The sequence below is a fragment of the Belonocnema kinseyi genome, chromosome 1, assembly GCF_010883055.1.
Source record: "Belonocnema kinseyi isolate 2016_QV_RU_SX_M_011 chromosome 1, B_treatae_v1, whole genome shotgun sequence".
Classification (NCBI taxonomy): Eukaryota; Metazoa; Arthropoda; class Insecta; order Hymenoptera; family Cynipidae; genus Belonocnema; species Belonocnema kinseyi.
This window is the reverse complement of record NC_046657.1, coordinates 159392284-159410733: the sequence shown is the minus strand read 5'-3', so window position 1 is coordinate 159410733 and position 18450 is coordinate 159392284. Positions and strand designations below refer to the sequence as shown.

The 18450-nt window shown below is 32.8% G+C and overlaps 1 protein-coding gene across 2 annotated transcripts in view; it reads right to left on the bottom strand.

The window, feature by feature from the left end:
- The window catches only part of LOC117175700, a 75591-nt gene that overhangs the window by 21689 nt on the left and 35452 nt on the right, over positions 1-18450 (bottom strand). For both annotated transcript variants that reach the window (XM_033365462.1, XM_033365451.1), the window contains exons 2-4: positions 8771-8872; positions 7953-8062; positions 7408-7601 (exon numbers count right to left, since the gene is read on the bottom strand). In XM_033365462.1, coding sequence (XP_033221353.1) covers positions 7408-7601; positions 7953-8062; positions 8771-8872 — 406 coding nt within the window. The remainder of the gene's footprint in view (positions 1-7407; positions 7602-7952; positions 8063-8770; positions 8873-18450) is intronic.

The window sequence follows — 18450 nt, the reverse complement described above, 5'->3', positions numbered from 1 at the left end:
TGTCACGTTAGCGTCGTGGTCCACGTTGTGGACTTGACACTCGATAGACCCAAGTTCAATTCCTGTTGGAGGTGGACTTTTCATCGAATTTTTCTGTTTCAGGTTCATCAAGATTTTAAATTATATGACTTGTGTTCAAAATAAATATGTATAATAATAAGAATGATAATTATAATTTAGGTTAAAAGAATCCAGTTGCATATTTAGGAAAATATGTATACTACAATTGAAGAACTAACTACTTTATTGCACTCGCGCATGGTCTAGGCCAAAGAAATATTTTTTTGAATCAAGAGATATATTTTTGTGATACAAATATTCAGAGATCTGCTGCAGGGAAATAGTTTTTCGAGCCTATAAAATATTTGCTTGAACTTAAAATATATTTCTTTCCTTCAATTCATATTTCCCCATCTGAAAGAAATATTCATTCCAATTCATGCAAAATTCATTTTGAACAATGAATCATTTATTTGGTATAAAGTGTATATTTTTTGTTTTAAATTACAACAGGTCGTATTTATTTGCCTCTAATAAATGTTTCTTTGAAAATAAACAGGACTTTCACTTACTTCAACAGAGTAAAATTCACTTGGTGCCAGTAATCCTTTTTTTCAGTGTTGGGCTAGTTAGGCCTAGTTAAATAATGTATTTAATTTACGCTTCGCGCTCGATAATGCTCGTTCTTTCTGCATAGAATTTTTAAAGCTAAAGTGAAAGTATCGACAACAGTCATTTGGTGATTGTTAATTCTCTTTTGTTAAAGCTCGTTCGGCTTTAACGAACACATTCTCATCACGTATAAAAAATGCGCATTCTTTTAAAAAAATTTTGTTATTAAACGTTTTATTGCAACTTTTGTCGTTTTTCCATAAACAGAATATGCTCATTTCCAATGCTTTTTTGAATGATTTAAACTTAACACATACCAGAAATACTCGATCATAAAAATTTGTCATCCGATATTTTTTATTAATTATATAAACAAATACCTGATGTGGGAATTTTAACGCAGAAAGTAATTGTTTTTTTCTCTTCATTTACCTCAAATTATATCGCCAGTGATGTTTAATGATGGACAATTATCATGCGATATTTTTTATTAATTTTATAAACAAATTATAACTTGGGCATTAAAAGGTAATAAAAAATCCTTTTTTCTCCTAATTTTCCTCAAATTACGTCGATAGTGATGTTTCATAATATAAAATTATCATCCGATATTTTATATAGATATTATAAACAAATTATATAAAAAATACGCCGTGTGGACATTTGAAGGTCGAAAGGAATCGCTTTTTCTCTTAAATTTCCTCAAATCATGTCGCCAATGATGTTTAGTGATGGAAAATTATCTTTCGATATTTTTTATTAATTTCGTAAATAAATGATATAAACAAGTAACCAGTGTGGACATTTAAAGGCAGAAAGAAATTCTTTTTCTTTAATTTTCCTTAAATGATGTCGCCAGTGATGTTTAATGTTGGGAAATTATCATCCGATATTTTAAATTAAATTTATAAACAAATTATATAAAAATTATATAATTTTCCATAATTAAATAGCATTAGCGACACAATTTTAGGAAAACTAGGGAAAAAACGATTTGTTTCTGCCTTTAAATTTCCACACTGAACATTTGTTTATATAATATGTTTGTCAAATGAATCGAAATATCGGTCGATAATTTTCTATCACTAAACGTCACTGACGACATAATTTGAGGAAAATTAAGAGAAAAAATTTCTTTTTTGGTTCAAAATAAAGTCTAGTCCACAAATATTGTCCGTCTTGGACAAATAAATGTGAAAAAAAACAGATAATATTTCTAAGAGAGTTGTCAAGCCTGACTTTTAAATTAGAGTTTGAATTTTTTATAAATAGTGGTCTTCTGATATATATATATAATTCTCATTTGATATGCCCTGAAGAAGTGAGCTGCATGTTCAGGAAACGTCGAAAAAAATCGTAGATTTGTACACGATTGGAATCCGAAATATCTCTTTTTTATCACAAATAAATACATAGTTTGGCCATTTATAGACAACTGAGATCCAATTCTTCTAGAACATCACTAAACATTTCCAGTGATATCATTTAAGGCAATAATAAAATCAAGATGACTTTCTGTCTACAAATGGCTAAGCTATGTATTTGTTTATGAAATAAACGAGTAATATCGAATGACAAATCCTCATAGGTAGAAATCACTACTAATAATATTTGAAGTCGATCGGAAAGAAAAGCGATTACTTTCTGCCAATAAATGGACAAACTATGCATTTGTTTATAAAATTTGTTTATAAAATAAACAAACTATATCAAATAACAATTATTCATAACTAAAAACCATCACTTATATAATTTAAAGGTGTTAACAATAAAAAAATTACTTTCTTTTATGAATTGTTAAACTATGAATTTGTTTATACAATTTTTTTGGTAAAGTCAACAAATAATATTGAATGACCAATCTTTATCACGAGTTATTACCCATAATATAAGTTAAAGGTACTAAAAAGAAAAAAACTATTACTTTTGGCCAATAAATGCCTAAAATATGAATTTGTCTATATAATTTGTTTATAAAATAAACAAATTATACCAGACAACAAATCTTCACGATGAAATATGATCGTGTCGATAAAACCAAGCAATTACAACCTGAAAATATACTTTGCAAGCAAAATTTCGACGATATTGATATTTTGTTATTATAATTTGTTTTATAACAATTAGAATCGATAATATGTGAATTATTTATATTCATTAGATACTTCAACATTCATTTTCATCGAGAATGGGATTAATTAAGTTATTTATTTAAAGATAAAAAATAATACAGTGAAACTCTTGTATAGCGCCGATTTTGGGGCTGACGGTGGGTGGGAACTAACTCATTCTAGCCTGCTTCGCTTTTATTGGTCCATGCCTGAGTGCTCGCCTAATTGACAAATGCAAACCCCTTACACCCCGCGCATCCACTGTTACACCTACCTGAGGCGCGGCGTCAATTCTCAGAAGGGCTATAGAAGGGAGGGCTATTGAAGGGTTTCACTGTAATTAAAAAATGGCTCATTTTCGTTTTTAGTTTATTTATATAACAAATAGGCAATTATAAAGATTAAAAAATCGAATTCATAGAAGTTCTTATGCAACTATTGCTGATCACTTCTAAACAAATTTTTAAAATCGGTTTAGAATTGTGGGCTGTAGGTGTTTTTGAATAGTAAATTCCCGATTCAGCCCGCTGTTCGGCGCGCGATAGAACCCGGTCAACATAATGTCGGGTTCAAGAATTTTTAAGCACACATATTTATTTGTGTTCTGGGTAATCAATTCTATATTAAAAAAAATTGTATAGCCGTCATGAATCAAGTTCAATTACGAAGCGAACTCCCTTTGACCCGGTCAACCGGGGTTGGGCACCGATGAAGGGTAGGCACACATATATTTCCAATGAGTGCTCGATGCCGCCAAACACGCGATTTAGTTCTTTTTGATTCCTCAATCATGCAGATTTTTAGGGAAAATTATTTTTTCAATCAATAATTAATATACGTGGGTTTAGGATGATGACGGACTGTCCTGTGTCACTGGTTCTTAGTAGTAATATTAGGAAATGGTTCAGACGGCCCTGACTGTTTACGTTTGAATTCCTCCGATTTAGGATCCAGGCTAATGCAAACCATGCCCGAAACCGTTCATAAGTCGGAGGTTGAGTGGATTTTGATCGGAAGACATACCCTTTCGCATAATTAATTAAATGTATACGCTTATGTGATTACTTTTACGAACAAGATTGCAGCTAAGCTTAGACGCTTCGTGCGTACTTCTCGTGTGGTCTCTTTGTCTTTTTTTCTCGAAAACGCGGCGCTCGTTAAAGCGCGTTCTCGTGCGTAACGACCTTCCCCGTGGGCATAGTAAAAGAAACAACCTTTATGGAGATAGCGAATCGTATAAATGCCGCCTACTAGAAACCCACGGTGTCGCGATTAAATAAGCGCTTTAAAGTGAATTCTCATTTTTAGTACACACTGATGGTGAATCGGTTAAGTCGCCTTATAATGGGTTTCAACCCTATTGAAAAAAGTTTAAAAGGGTTGGAAAATTGAGAAGAGCGATTACTAATCATGTAGCGACATTTTAATTCACTCAGTAAGTTTTTTTTTTCTTTGTCCTTCGACCTTCAACCGCTTCTTGTCTCTCTTCCAGTTTCTCTTGCGTGGTTCCGTTCAAGTTCCGGGTGATACGATTGCAGTGCTCGCAGGCATAATCTACCAAGAAGAATTACTTACATTAGCAATAAAAAAAGGTTTTTTTTCATTATATCGCTGTTATCAAAAGTTCCACGATACAGATTATTTCTGCTTTAATATGAAACCATTACGATGTTAATTAATTCAAAACCAATGCAGAATTTGAAATCTTGTCGAACCTAGAGCCGAAAAATTCGATCGAAAATGCACCTGCGGCTGGAGTCGAACCTCGAAACGACGGTTTTAATATTGAGAGTGCGACCGCTACCCTATAATGAAACACAGAAATCTCTGCGTTGAATTAATGAAATTGGATGCATTAGTAGCATTTTTTCACGCAAAATAAGAATGATAAAAAAGTAATCGAAATTTTTATAAATTGATCACTGTAATTTTATCTAAATTTTAATTTCAATCATGGAAATATTCAGACAGGAGTTTAAAATCTCTTATTAACATGTGTTTTTGCTGAAATAACAGTAATGTTGAATATACGTTTTAATTATAAAATAGATATTTATTTTTTATTTGACTTTATTATGATCTTTTCTCTACATAAATTACTTGGAAGACTATAGCCATAAAATAAGAAACAGGTTTTGTTAATAGGGTCGTTGAACAGCTTTAAAAACATTATCATTAGTATGTTTAACAAAAATATAAATAATGTTCATACCGCAGCAGTTATTAAAAGAATAATTTAGGGATAATATAAATATACATTATTCATGCTTCTATTCCAAACTTAAAATAATTTTGTAATTTCTGAATGCCATTAAATTAAAGTTTTTACAACTGATTTATTGGGAATTTCAGTTTTGAATTCATATTAATTTGGAATTAAATTTAAATAAATTTCAAGGTCGGCTCAATAGAACAAATTAAAGGTTAATTCAATCCATTTTAAATCAATTCAACTTCATTCGTGTGAATTAAAGTGAATTCCACTAAATTCAGATCATCCGAACGTAAACAAGCAGGGCCGCTAAACGATTTCTGTTGGATTTGGAGGCATGGCGCAACTGAACAGCGCCTCCCGCGCAGTAAATTTGGACTGATTAAATCCAATTTGCAGTGTAATTTTAAGCTTTTCTGTCAATTAAACTGAAATTAATTCTAATCAATATGATTTAATTTATCTGAATTTAAACCAATGAAATTGAGTGCAAAATAATAATCAATTGGACGGAGTTATCATTTTGACTAAAACTGTTTCTAAAGCCATTTAACATTAATAAGAATGTTCATGAATATTTTCGTTGTTGTTAATCTTTGGCAAAAAAAACTTTTGACTTCTGTAAACTAGGACTAATTGGTGCATCTGTGGGGGACGCGGCGCCTCTTAATTTTGTATTTAGAACGCGATATAACTTTTTCTAGGTCTTGCAACTGACGCTTTAGTGTTTAGTTACAAGCCTCTATATATTTTACCGAGAAGAAGCAAATATCGCATTCAGAAATGCAGACTAAAGGGAGCGCCGCTTTACCCCACATATACCGCTTAATCCAAGTTTACGGTATCTTGATATTTTCTCGTACTAATAACCATTATTTATTTACAATCTTACACAAAAATAGTTTTTATTAACTTACGTTCTCATACAACCCACAATTTTAAAGGTATTCGCGATAAACGTTTCTTATATCGTCAGTTTTATTGTATTCAGTATAATTATATTAGGTAACGTAGTTTTTATACGCGCTTCTTATTATTTCTGTTTTAAAACTAACGTTATGAAAATGATTATGGCGAATAACTTCACAATTGTTGCAAAATTAATAAAAAAAATTTTAAATCAATTCTCTTGATTATTCGGTCATAAAAAAATAACCAAGGGAGTTTAAAACAATAAACAATGTCAATAATGATAGATATAGATTTAAAAATATTTTTGATACAAATTATAACACTGGTTTATATGTTAAGTAAAGTTATACAAAAAATACCTGTTTTACTTTTATGATATATTGCATCATTTATGAGAAAAAATCAAAATTCATAATTAAAAAAAATATTGCGGCCTCTGAAATGGTTTAGCCCTCATAATACTCATAGGATGCCTTCCGGATGTCAGTCGAGCTTTCCAGAAAATCTTCCCTATTTTTTCATCGGATACTGAAAACTTGGAAACACGATTTTCAGGAAAACCCATCTATTACCAGTATTAAAAAAAAAGTTTGTTCTAATATAAAAGGGTATCCTGCCAGATTTATGTAGTTTAAAACATTTTTTAGCTCGGGATTATTTAAAAAAAAATTTAATTTTGTATTTTTTCTCACGAATGATGCAAGATATCACAAAAGAGTTGTGATAAAAAGTAACCTGTCTTGCTTAAAAGGAACCCACAATGAAACGTTGTTCCACACGAACTCGAAGCTGTGAGTTCTAATAGAGACTTATTGTACCAATCTCATTTTCATAAGTAAGATAATGAGCTTGAGGTGTCAGTTTTTAAGGTATTGTTTTATACTTTGACCGACTGCAGATCACTTTTTTATTTTGCCATATATCAGATATCAACGAATTACAAAGGAACCCTTAACATAAGTTCTAATGGAGTCTCAGTTCTAAAGGATCCTAACTTTTACTTGAGCAGCCACATTACCGAACCCTCAGCTTTTTCTGTGAAAATAATTTTTTGATACAGCGAACCTGCCATGTTTTTAGTGCATACGATTATTTAAAAATGATTTTTTACAAACCGACTAAAATATTAAAACTTATCAATAGCAAAATTCGACTTTAGGTACACCTAGGAACATTATTATTCAACATGAGCATTCTTTAAAACAACGTCGCAACGAAGTCTAGAGGATCTATTCTGGAATGATCCTGCTGTCTAATATGTCCCAGCTTTGCGCAAGTTTTGCTGAATATTTCCCCAATAAATTTTCTCCGCGAACTTAGAATGAATGAAGCAAAGAAGACATTCCTCCTACTATCCATCAAAGAGTTACGAAGGGATTTCCCTACATAGAAAATGAACAATTGGATGGATGGGTTGATGTAGTAAAAGATACCAATTCAAGATACTGTAACCTACAACGGCACTTCCTTTCCAGGAGCAGAAGATTACTTCGTCGTGGGAGAAGGAAGCAAATGTTCATCCTTTTAAAGCAACGATTGACTGATAGTAAATATACTCACTCCTCCTCCTGAAATCCTGCTGGAAGCACGTTGCGCCGGACAACCGTGTGATTGGATGGAATAAATGTGTAATTGCCGAGGGTGATACCAGGCTGGACGATGACTTCGGTGATGACACACTTCACTGTGAAGGTGTGCTTCCTTGAATCAGCTGGCTCCTCCACAACTATCTGGTGATAGTACACCTTTTGACCCTGCAACATCATTCCCAAGGTTGATTAAAAAGATTTTCTACTCTCATGCGTTCGCGCATTACATTCCAGCCTCATAAAAGTAGAAAACAGAAATCTTAAGTAGAGATTCGAGCTGGATTGTTTTGCATGGAATTATATCCTCTGATTACTTCATTCCGAAAATGGAATGTAAGGTACTGTAAAGAGAGGTTTAGTGGAACATGTTGGATAAATCGGGACACCCGTTTTTCACCCAGAAAAAGCCATACCAAGCCATAAAATGAAAAATTCCAAGGGTCCCGCTTTACCCCACACTCTCCCGCATAGCCCCGTTTTACAGTAGTTAGGTTCAAACTACCGTCTTTTTCTTACCGTTAATTTATTGACGACACGAGTGATGCCGCAGCGAGACAAGTCTCGGTCCAGAATGGATAACCTAAACGTTGCTACTCCATTCTGTAATTGAGGCTTGCATCCTTCATCTACAAAAAAAAATAGAATCTCGAAGTTATTTGGAAAATTTTCATTGTTTTGTGTCTGGCGTGCGTGTCGGATGTAGGGAAAACATTCTACTAATCCGACAAATGAAACAGGTGCGCTCATAGGTCGTGAAATTACAGCAAGAACGCAAGATAGGTTGATAGAAGGAATAGGGACTGTTTTTATGAAAAATTTATTATGCACTGGAACCGATAAAAACATTATTTTGCAGAGCAACTGCGGTTTCCTGGCACGGTAACCCAACGCAAGTGGAACATGGAAAGTAGGTGTCAGTAAGACCAGGGCTGCCACAACGATAATGATCCCAGGATGCACCGTAATTATTGGAATTAGCGAGTCTGTAAGAATTTTATGAATAGCCTAAGGCTTTAAAGTTTCATTATTACTAATAAATGGCAAACATTAAGCAATTTTCAGCATCAATCATTCATAGGTTTACAATTTAAGATACAAAAAATGCTTAGCTCCTGAAAATTAAACAAAAATTAATTGAAGGCTTTAAAATATAGAAAAAATTGAAACATTGAAAACTCAAAATTAAACAGTTTAAAATTTTAGGTTTCTTGAATTAGATGGTAAGTAGCAGAAACAGGAATCTTGACTTACAAATACCTCGTCATTCTTTTCTATTCTATAGCTGAAAACATTTAAACCTTCATTTTGAAAGTAAGATCGTAACAAGCATTTACCTGGATAGTTCTTTAATTGTTGGAGGTATATGTTTGCTTCTGGACTGCTTCTGATGATGTCCACTTCCATCCATTCTTCCGAACATTTGACTTTGCTCTTTACTGCAATAAAAAAAATTTGGGTTGAACACAAAGATTCTAATGATTACCATCATAATAATGAAATTAATTGTATGGGTTGGTCGATAAGCGAGTCTACGTCGACAATTTTGAAGGTTGGAACGTATCGACTAGTTAGATGGATGGTAACCTTCATGACATTGAAGATATTTCTAAATATTTTTTGTTTGTTTGATGCTTTCAGTTGATACTATTGTATTTTCCCAAAACAACTATCCATGAGCCGACCGTACTTGGCAAAATTTATCTGCAATTTTCCTTTCCTCGAGCTAGGTATTCGGAGTCAAGGGTAATGTCTTACAATATCTAGTAGAATTATGGAGAAGATTTCGATTCCTAAAAAGCTCTGCCAGGTATCCGTGAGAGTAATAATAAATAAGTATATGGCACTGATCACGATAGGTAACAAAATCGCCTACATTTCAAGGTCAGTTGGGGTTGCCTCAAATTTACCACTGGATAAATCCCGAACCTTCCTCGGAAGGCAAAAACTATAACTGAATAAATAATAATCATTCTCTCTGCAGAATAACTCCCAGCTCTAAAATTAAGTACAATGTAATTCCCAGTATAACTGGTGCAATGTACTATAGAAACGTAATTATACGCTGCTATATATCTACGCTCGGTAAACTCGTAAACGTTACGACCTTGAGAGCTGTGCATACCGCGTAAAATACTGTTGCTTTTTACTCGTAGGAATGATGAATACTTTCACCGTTTGCGAACAATATTAAGCCAATTTTCTGCGAACGCAGAACTTTTACTTTAGCTTAAACATTTTTAGAACATCAACCAATCTTCGGGGCCTCTTCAGAGAGCTCAAATGGATGTGGTTACTAATTTGTATAGCAAGCAATTACTCTTCGTAAGCAATAAAACTTGTTGGCCTTATTCTTCCACAATTTGGAGCAACAAAGCTGTTTCTAAAACACGTTCTTTATCGTTTTGTTGTCGGCATTTGAATAATAAAGGCTTTGAGTTATAACCTGAGCTTCTTAAGGAGGCTGAGAACAGGACATGATGCACGTTCCCCATTGCATTAACGAGCGCGTGCTCAAGCTACATCCTGAGGTGTTTGCATGGGTAGTTCTCTTTCCCCAGACTATTGTTTCCGATGCACTGAGAATAGACCTTGACATTGCATTGAATACAATGTCAAATGCTACATAGATATGCGGATCTTTCTCTGACAACTGAAAAGGAAAAATAGTTTTATCCTTTGTGGAAGAAGACCGAGGGTAAGAGCAATGAAATAAAACAAGCAACTAGTTCTTGAAGCTGCGACAAGCGCAAATTAAGAACGACTAGGCAGGTACTAATACTTTGTTTATACCTTCTTCTCTACCTCTCTCTTGTTTTCTATACCTTCACTCCTGTTGTCTCCTCTTCTTCTGCATAATTTCCTCCTCTCCACGAGACCCCGTCATTCCTTTCTTCTTCCAGCAATCACATTTCTACTCTTTTATAAATTTATACCCTTTTAGCCAAATCCCTTTCATTTCATCCTCTACCTTTTAACTCCCTCTCTCCTTTAGATCCCTATTGCTTCTGCTTCCTGATCTTTCTCGTCCTTTATCTCCATTGCTACATATTTGTACCTCTACATCATCTCCTCAACTACCCTACTTATCTGTCATCTCTCCTCTCTCCTTTAAAACCATTTAATCAATTTTGCTCTTTCACTCCCTATTACCTTTCACACTTGAGTCCCCTCTTCCTGAATACTACTCACTCCCTATCCTTAGACTCTATTACCATCTTCATCAATCCATCCTCATACTTTTCTCATTTATAACCCTGAACCCTAAAACCTAAAAATTGACATTTATACAGGGTGCGCCATCTAAATGTGGTCGATGGAAGTATTGAATAACTTTAACAGATTTCAACCGATTGGCGTCGTCGAACACATTTTGGAAAGGTTATTGCATTACAATTTTAACCATGCATCGGTTCACGCCCGCAGAACGAGCGAAAATATTGACAATGTTCATTAAATGTAATCGTTCAGTTGTTTATATATTGACTGTTGATATTGATTGGCCACCGAGATCGCTCGATTTAACGGCAGCGGACTTTTTTTTTGTGGTGGTTTTTGAAAAGCAAAGCGTATGCCAACAAATCGAAGACTCATAAGGACAATATTCGAGCCGAAATACACTGCGATATCGCCCGACATGCTAGCAAATGTCATGGAAAATGCCAGAAAAAGAGCTGAATTTTGCATCCGCAATAAAGGTGGTCATTTGATCGACGTTTTTGGAAACTGAATGGAATAAATTATAAATCTTCAAATTTGATAAAAATAAATAGTTTTTCAAAATCTATTGAGGATTGTTTAAGTTACTCAATATTTCCATCGACCATATTCAGATAGCGCACCCTGTAAGTCTAATAATACTAATAATACCAATAATTCTTGGGCAGATGACAATTACGCCCCAGCTACCTGTTATGGATCCCCCCACTACGCAACTTCTCCTCCCTGAGCCGAACTGCTGCGGTCGATCCTGGTCAGCGGGAGTCCTTTGTACCTAATGAGGACTAACGTGCGGAATATAATATTTTGTCAATTGAGAACCTGGTAATAAGTATATAAATATCATATTCTGAATCTGCGAATTGTAACGATTCTAACGTTATGTTATTTGATTTGAAAAGTTGAACATTCTCAGTATATTTTACTCAAATCCATTGCTGTAACTTTAACTTATTGATGTAATATTTTTCTTAACTTGAAAAATTCCGGAAGTTAAATTTTGCTACATTTGATAACTTATTAACTAACATAATAAATTTGTTTCATTTCTCTAACAATCGCATTTCTGAAAATCATCCTTAGGTGATTTTTCACCCCCAGTCCAAAAATATGAATTGTGTCATTCCTAGCTTAATTTAGAAACTTATTAACAATCATAAATTTATTTTATCACTTAACCAATTGGTTTATCAAAGTTAATAAAAAATACTATTTTAACACATAATAAGCAGTATATCAAGGATTTTCATGGGGTCAATTTCAAAAGTATCACTTCTGATTTCTTATTATTAACTTAAGTATCAATGCAAACAAACTAATTTAAAAAAAGGAATTTTCATAAAAAGAATTGAATCTTTAACCAAGAATAATTTTTTAGTCAATAACGGAAAAAATTCCTAGCCAAATCGTACATCAGAATTTCCTCTAAACTCTTTTTAAAACTTCTCTTAAAAATTTGTTTGAAAAATTATTAAACGATTTTCCAGGAATCTAATGAACATTTTTTCATTATTTTAAAACTCGAATTGGTTCAAAATCTTCCAGACTCTATTTTGAAAATTTTCTAAATTAATAAAAGTATTTTTTAAATTAATTAAAAAAAATGCATTCTTAGTTTTCCCATTAATTTTGATACAAAATTTTAATTCGTTTAAAACCTTTCAAAACGTTTAGAAAGCTTTTAAGTGTTGAGTTCAGAATCTTCAAAGATCTACGTTTTGTTTTGAATATTTTTAAATCTTTTCAATCTTTAAATTATTTTGAAAAGTTTCCAAAACTTCTGAATATATATTAAACTTACTTGATTTTTTTCCGACTTAATAATTAAATAAACATGTTTTTAGTTTTTGATGCAAATTACGTTTGGTTGAAAATTCAATTCTTTAGTTGAAAATTCCTTAAATGTAAATATTTTTGTGAAAATTCATGTATTTTGTGAAAAATTAATCTTTTTGGGTAGAAAATTTATCTTAGCAGTTTGAAATTATTTGTTTGGTTAAAGGTTTCACAGTTCTGTTGCGAATTCATTTTTATTTGGATAAAAATAAAATTTTTAACTGCAAATATGACTATTCCATTTTTGCTTGATAATTGATCTTTTTTTATTGAAAATTCAATTATTTTGATAGAAAGTTCATATTTTTTTGTCAAACTTAAACCTTTTTTTTTAAAATTCAGATCTTATGGTTGAAAACTAAACTGTTTTGCAGGAAATTCGTCTTTTTAGATTAAAAATTCAACATTTTATCTGAAATTTTTTTTTCTTTATTGACTGAAAAAATTTTCCTGGTTAAAAATTCAGCTCTTTTTTTGAAAATCCATTTTTCGTTTTATAATTAGTCTGTGTTGGTTGAAGCTTAATGTAAGCGCCAGCAGCAAAATGCCTGGAGCCGGCATTATCAATAATATTATTTTGGAAAGGAAGATTAATTATTTCAAAAAATTTCCGAATTTAGTTCAAAATTTGTTTTAGGCACTTAAGCAAATACAATTTTCTTTTTTTCGCACTGTTCAAAATTTCTAACGTTTGATTTAAAAAACGATACTTTTTAAAATTGACCCCATGAAAATCCCTTATATTCTGCTTTTTATGTGTTAAAATAGTATTTTTAATTAACTTTCATACACATATTGTTCAGGTGGTAAAAACAATTCATGATTGTAAATGAGTTTCCAAATTAAGCTAGGAATGACACTATTCTTATTTTTTAAACTGGGAGTGCAAAATTATTTAAGGATGATTATGATTAATGTGAATGTTTGAGAAATAAACCAACTTTATGATGTTAATTAATAAGTTTTCAAATGCGGCCAAATTTCATCGTCCATAAAATTTCCCATAAACTTGAAACATTTTTTCTCAAATTTTCAAGGTTTTAAGTCAATTAATAACATAACGTTCGAATCGTTACCATTCGCAAATTCTGAATATTATATTTATAAATTACCAAATGCTAAATTGACAAAATGTTATATTCCGCATTTCAATCCTCATTAGGTACAAAATACTGCCCCTGACCAAGATCGACGGCAGCAGTTCGGCTTAGTGAGGGGAAACCGCGTAGTGGGGGACCCGTTCGCATATACCCAGGGACACGATCGCCTACAATTTTCTTCATCTCCACCGTATAACATTCACTTCTTTAAAAAAATTCATTCTACAATAAACATCCTGCACATACAAATTTTGGTCCCTCTACACAAATCAATCAATCTTTCTCTTATATTCTATTTCCCTCTCTTTCAATCCTTCAAGAGAATTTAAGCGAGTTAATTAGTTAATGGGAATTGATGGGAATTTAGGACGATTTCAGGACATTCATGTAAATGTAAGGAAAATCGAGTAATTGCAAGGAAAGTCCCATGAATTCAAGTAAATTCATGTAGATTCAAATGTATAATGAATTTAAGAGAATTTCAGTAATTTCTAGAAACTTAAAAAGGATTGGAGAGAATTTAGGGGGTTGCAAAAAATGTAGGACCATTAAAGTGAATTCAAGGGAAATAAGGTAATCGCAAAAAAAATTCCAAACAATTCAAAGAAATTTCTGGAACTTTAGGAAATTCAAGATAATTTAATTAAATTTTAGTAGATCTTGGACAGTTCAAATGAATAAAATAAATTCAAGGAAATTTAATTCAATTTTAATAATGAAATAGTATTTGAGTGACATCAGGTTGATTCCAAGGACTTAAAATTTTCAGTAAATCTCAGAGTCAAGAGAATTCAAGAGAAACTATGAATATTTGCGTGAATTTAAGATAAAAAAAAAGATGGATTTCATAATATTAAAGTTAATTGCACTAGATTTATGTGTATTTCAGATAATTTAGAACAACTGAAGTAAGGCTCAGTAGATTAAAAAAAAAAGATTTATAAGAAATTCAGGGAATTCTATTAAATTAATTCCGATTTAAGTATATTTAAGATGTTTAAGGTCTACACGCTCCACAGTTTCTCGATAAAAATTAATTTTGAAGTATCTGAAGAATATAAATAATTGACAGGATATCAAATCTAATTTTTATAAACAAATTATATTTAAAAAATATCAACATCGTGGAAATTTTTCTTGCAAAGTATATTTGCAACTTGAAATTTCTTGATTTTATCGACACGATCATATTTGATCATGAAAATTTGTTGTGATGTATAATTTGTTTATCTTATAATCGAATTATTTAAATAAATGCATATTTTAGTCATTTATTGGCCGAAAGTAATTGTTTTTCTTTCTTAGAAACTTTCAATTATAAATTATAAATTGGTCATTCGATATTATTATTTTTTTACAAATAAATGCATAGTTTGGTCATTTATAGAGAGAATGTAATCGTTTTTCTCTCTAATCGTCTTCAAATTATGTACGTAGTTATGTTTTTTTTCTTTTTAATAGTCTTTACATTATATCAATCGTGATTTTCAGTCATTGAGACTTGTCATTCCATATTATTTGTTTATTTTACAAACAAATGCATAGTTTGGCAATTTATGGGCAGAAAGTAATTGTTTTTCAATTTAATGCCTTCAAATTGTATAAGTAGTGGTGTTTAGTTAAGAGCAACTATCATTTGATAGTATTTGCTTACTTTATAAACGAATTTTATAAAAAAAGCATTGTTTCTCCATTTATAGACAGAAAATAATCGTTTTTCTTTCTGATCGACTTCCAATTATATAAGTGATCCTGTTTAGTGGTTAAGACTTCTCGTTCGATATTATTTGTTTATTTTATAAGTAAATTTTAGATATAAATGCATAGTTTGGCCATTTAGAGACATAAAGTAAACTGTTTTCTTTCTTATCGCCTTAAAATTATATTAGTAATGATGTTTAGTGATTAGGATTTGTCATTCGAAATTATTTATTTAATAAACAAACGCATAGTTTAGCCATTTGTGGAGAGAAAGTAATATTTTCTTATTGTTATATCTATAAATGGCTAAATTATGCACTTATTTCTAAAATGAACAAAAAATATCGAACGAGAGGTCTTCACCACTAAACATCATCATTTATGTAATTTGAAGCCGATCAGAAAGAAAAATGATTACTTTCTGTCTATAAATGGGCAAACTATGCCTTTGTTCATAATTTTTTATATGAAATAAGCAAATAATATTGAATGACAATTATTCATAACTAAATTGCCAAACTATGCATTCGATCATAAAATTTGTTTGTAAAATAAACAAAAAATATCGAATGACAAGTCTGCGTCAATAAAAATCACGCTAACCAGATGGTATGGCTTGCGTCTGGCCAAAAATGTTAAGTTTTTTTTGGCTAGACGCAGGCCAGACTGTTGCTAATCATTAGCTACTCAGCCTCTAAGTAATGACTAATTAGCTACTAGTTAGTAGTTGGAGGCGTGTCAGCTGCTAACTGGACTCACTGTTTTTTTTTCATTACTTGACAAAATTCATCTATCACCATAAATAAGACTATAGGTGTATTTAGCTGATCAGCTCCAAACTTGGACCAGATTAGACTGCCGAGGTGAAAAAAAAAAAATCTTATTTTTATAGCGTGAGTTTACATTTTTTTATCATTGAAGACACCTTGTAAATGTTTTGAAATATGTCAAAAAAAAATTTTGCCAGTCCTGGGCTTGGTAGCAAAATCACATATGATGCTTTTATTATCAAAAGAACTTGTTTCCTGTGATGTGAGGTTAATGTCACTAATGATACTACCGCTCAAGTAGTCTATTATTTTGTGATGGATGAATTTCGCCTGCGAAACCCTAAACAGGCTGATTCACCGTTTGAGGTTGAGGGATACTTAATTGCGTCCGCCGGTCGATCGTCCAAAGGTGGGTGAGACTCTACGCAACAAAAGTAGTCAGTTGTCATGAATCCTATGTTTTATGCTCTCTGCGTCCTCCATGCCGAAGATGGCGAGATGACTTCTCTGGTCTCTGACGAACGAGCCTCTCTTCGACATGCCCTCAGTACCAAACACCACACCACTGTTCCTGTTGTTTTCTTTATAAGGTAGACAATCTGGTACTTATAATAATCGATTGAAGATGTTAGAGTTCCTGATCCACTTTTGCGAGCAGTTGCGACTATAAATGCCAGCAATTCCTATTCATTAGTGTATCCAACGCCATAAATTTACGCGCAATGACTCGTAAGGTGTTGAAAAATAGGGTATGGTTATACTAGTGGACAGGTCTGGTACCTGTATGGTATAATTCATAGTACCTACTCTTCTCGCCTGTGAGTACACAGAAGGGCGAACAGTTTTCAGTGTAACGCCACAGCCATGCATTTCATGCGTGACTCTGGGTACATAAATTCTACATACCGCCTTAGAGGACAACGAGATAAATTATCCACCCACGGCACGGACGCACGGTGATGAATCTTTTAGTGGAATCTATATCTGCCAAGATCGATAGATATCCAGCTGAAATTGTTTGTACATGTCACACACATCCCTTTTTATTGTGCACATCACTTGATCGTTCCTGTCTGTGTTTCGGTTTTTTAAGCGAAGAGACCAAAAATAAACCTTTAAAGGATCCTAAAAAGAAACCTGTAAGAGCAAAGGAACCTGTAGTCATAAAGGATAATTTGCTGGACCTTGTAGATAAATCTGTTCCAAGAAAGAAATATGCAGAAACAAGAGAACCTGTACGAACAAAAAAATTTGCACCATTAAAAGAACCTGCACATGCAGAGGAACCGGTTACTTATAAAGGACTGTTTAAAGATTCTTGTACAAAATGTGGAGAAACCTATTCAAAGAAAAAAATCTGTACCAAGAAAGCAACCATGGAAGGACTCTGTGCAGGAACCTGTACCAAAATAGTACCATTGAAGGATCCTCTAAAGAGGCCTGTCCCGACAAAGAATCCTGTACCAAATGCGACCATGTGAAGGATCCTAAACAGGAAGGCGCATCAACAAAGAAACGTTCAAAGCTTCCTGCAAAGAACCTGAGCTATTTTCTTCCAAGATTATTTTTATTTGTCTTGTTTTTACATGTTTTTGAAAATGATTCATCATATCTCTTCCCTTATTGGAATACGTTTCCACAAAGGATCCTTTAAATGATTCTGCATAGGATTCTTGAAAGATTCCTTTGTTGGTACAGATTGCTGTAGTGGATCCGTTTTTGGACAGATTCTTTTATAGGATTCCTAAAGGTTTCGTTGACAGTATCCTTTAACGTTCCTGTTAAAAGATTTAGCATTTTTCATTGTTGGTACAAGATCGTTTCCAGGATCCTTTAAAGTTCCTTTAATTGGCACAGATTACTCTAAAAAGTTCTTTACAGTTTCATTTGTCGATAATAGTCCTTGGAACGTATCATTTTCAGGTTTCTATAATGGAACAGGTTTATTTAATGTTCCTGTATAGGATCCTTCAAAGGTTTCTTTATTGACACAGGTTCCTGCACAGCAATTTTAAGCATGGTCGGATTGATGTGATTTATTTTTTATGCTGATGTCCGATCATCTGGGGCACTAAGTACGCATAAATAGGTTTGTCGCAGCGACTTAGAAAAACCAACTCTTGAGTGATAGATCAGTCCGACGTCGTTGCTAATCCGATCACGTTTTAATTACAGTACTTATAACCGTAACGAGTGTCCGGAGAGTATCCCAAGTAGAAAAAGAGCCCGCTTAACGCGAGATAAACTATTTTCGTCTTGTTGATACTCGACCGTCTTCCACAGAGAGGGTAGAGAGTCTTGCGGCGGCGGCGAAATCAATTATAGCGTACACGAATGCTATCATTAGCGGCAAAGATAGACCAAGCGTGTAACGCGCGCGTCAAGTCGTCA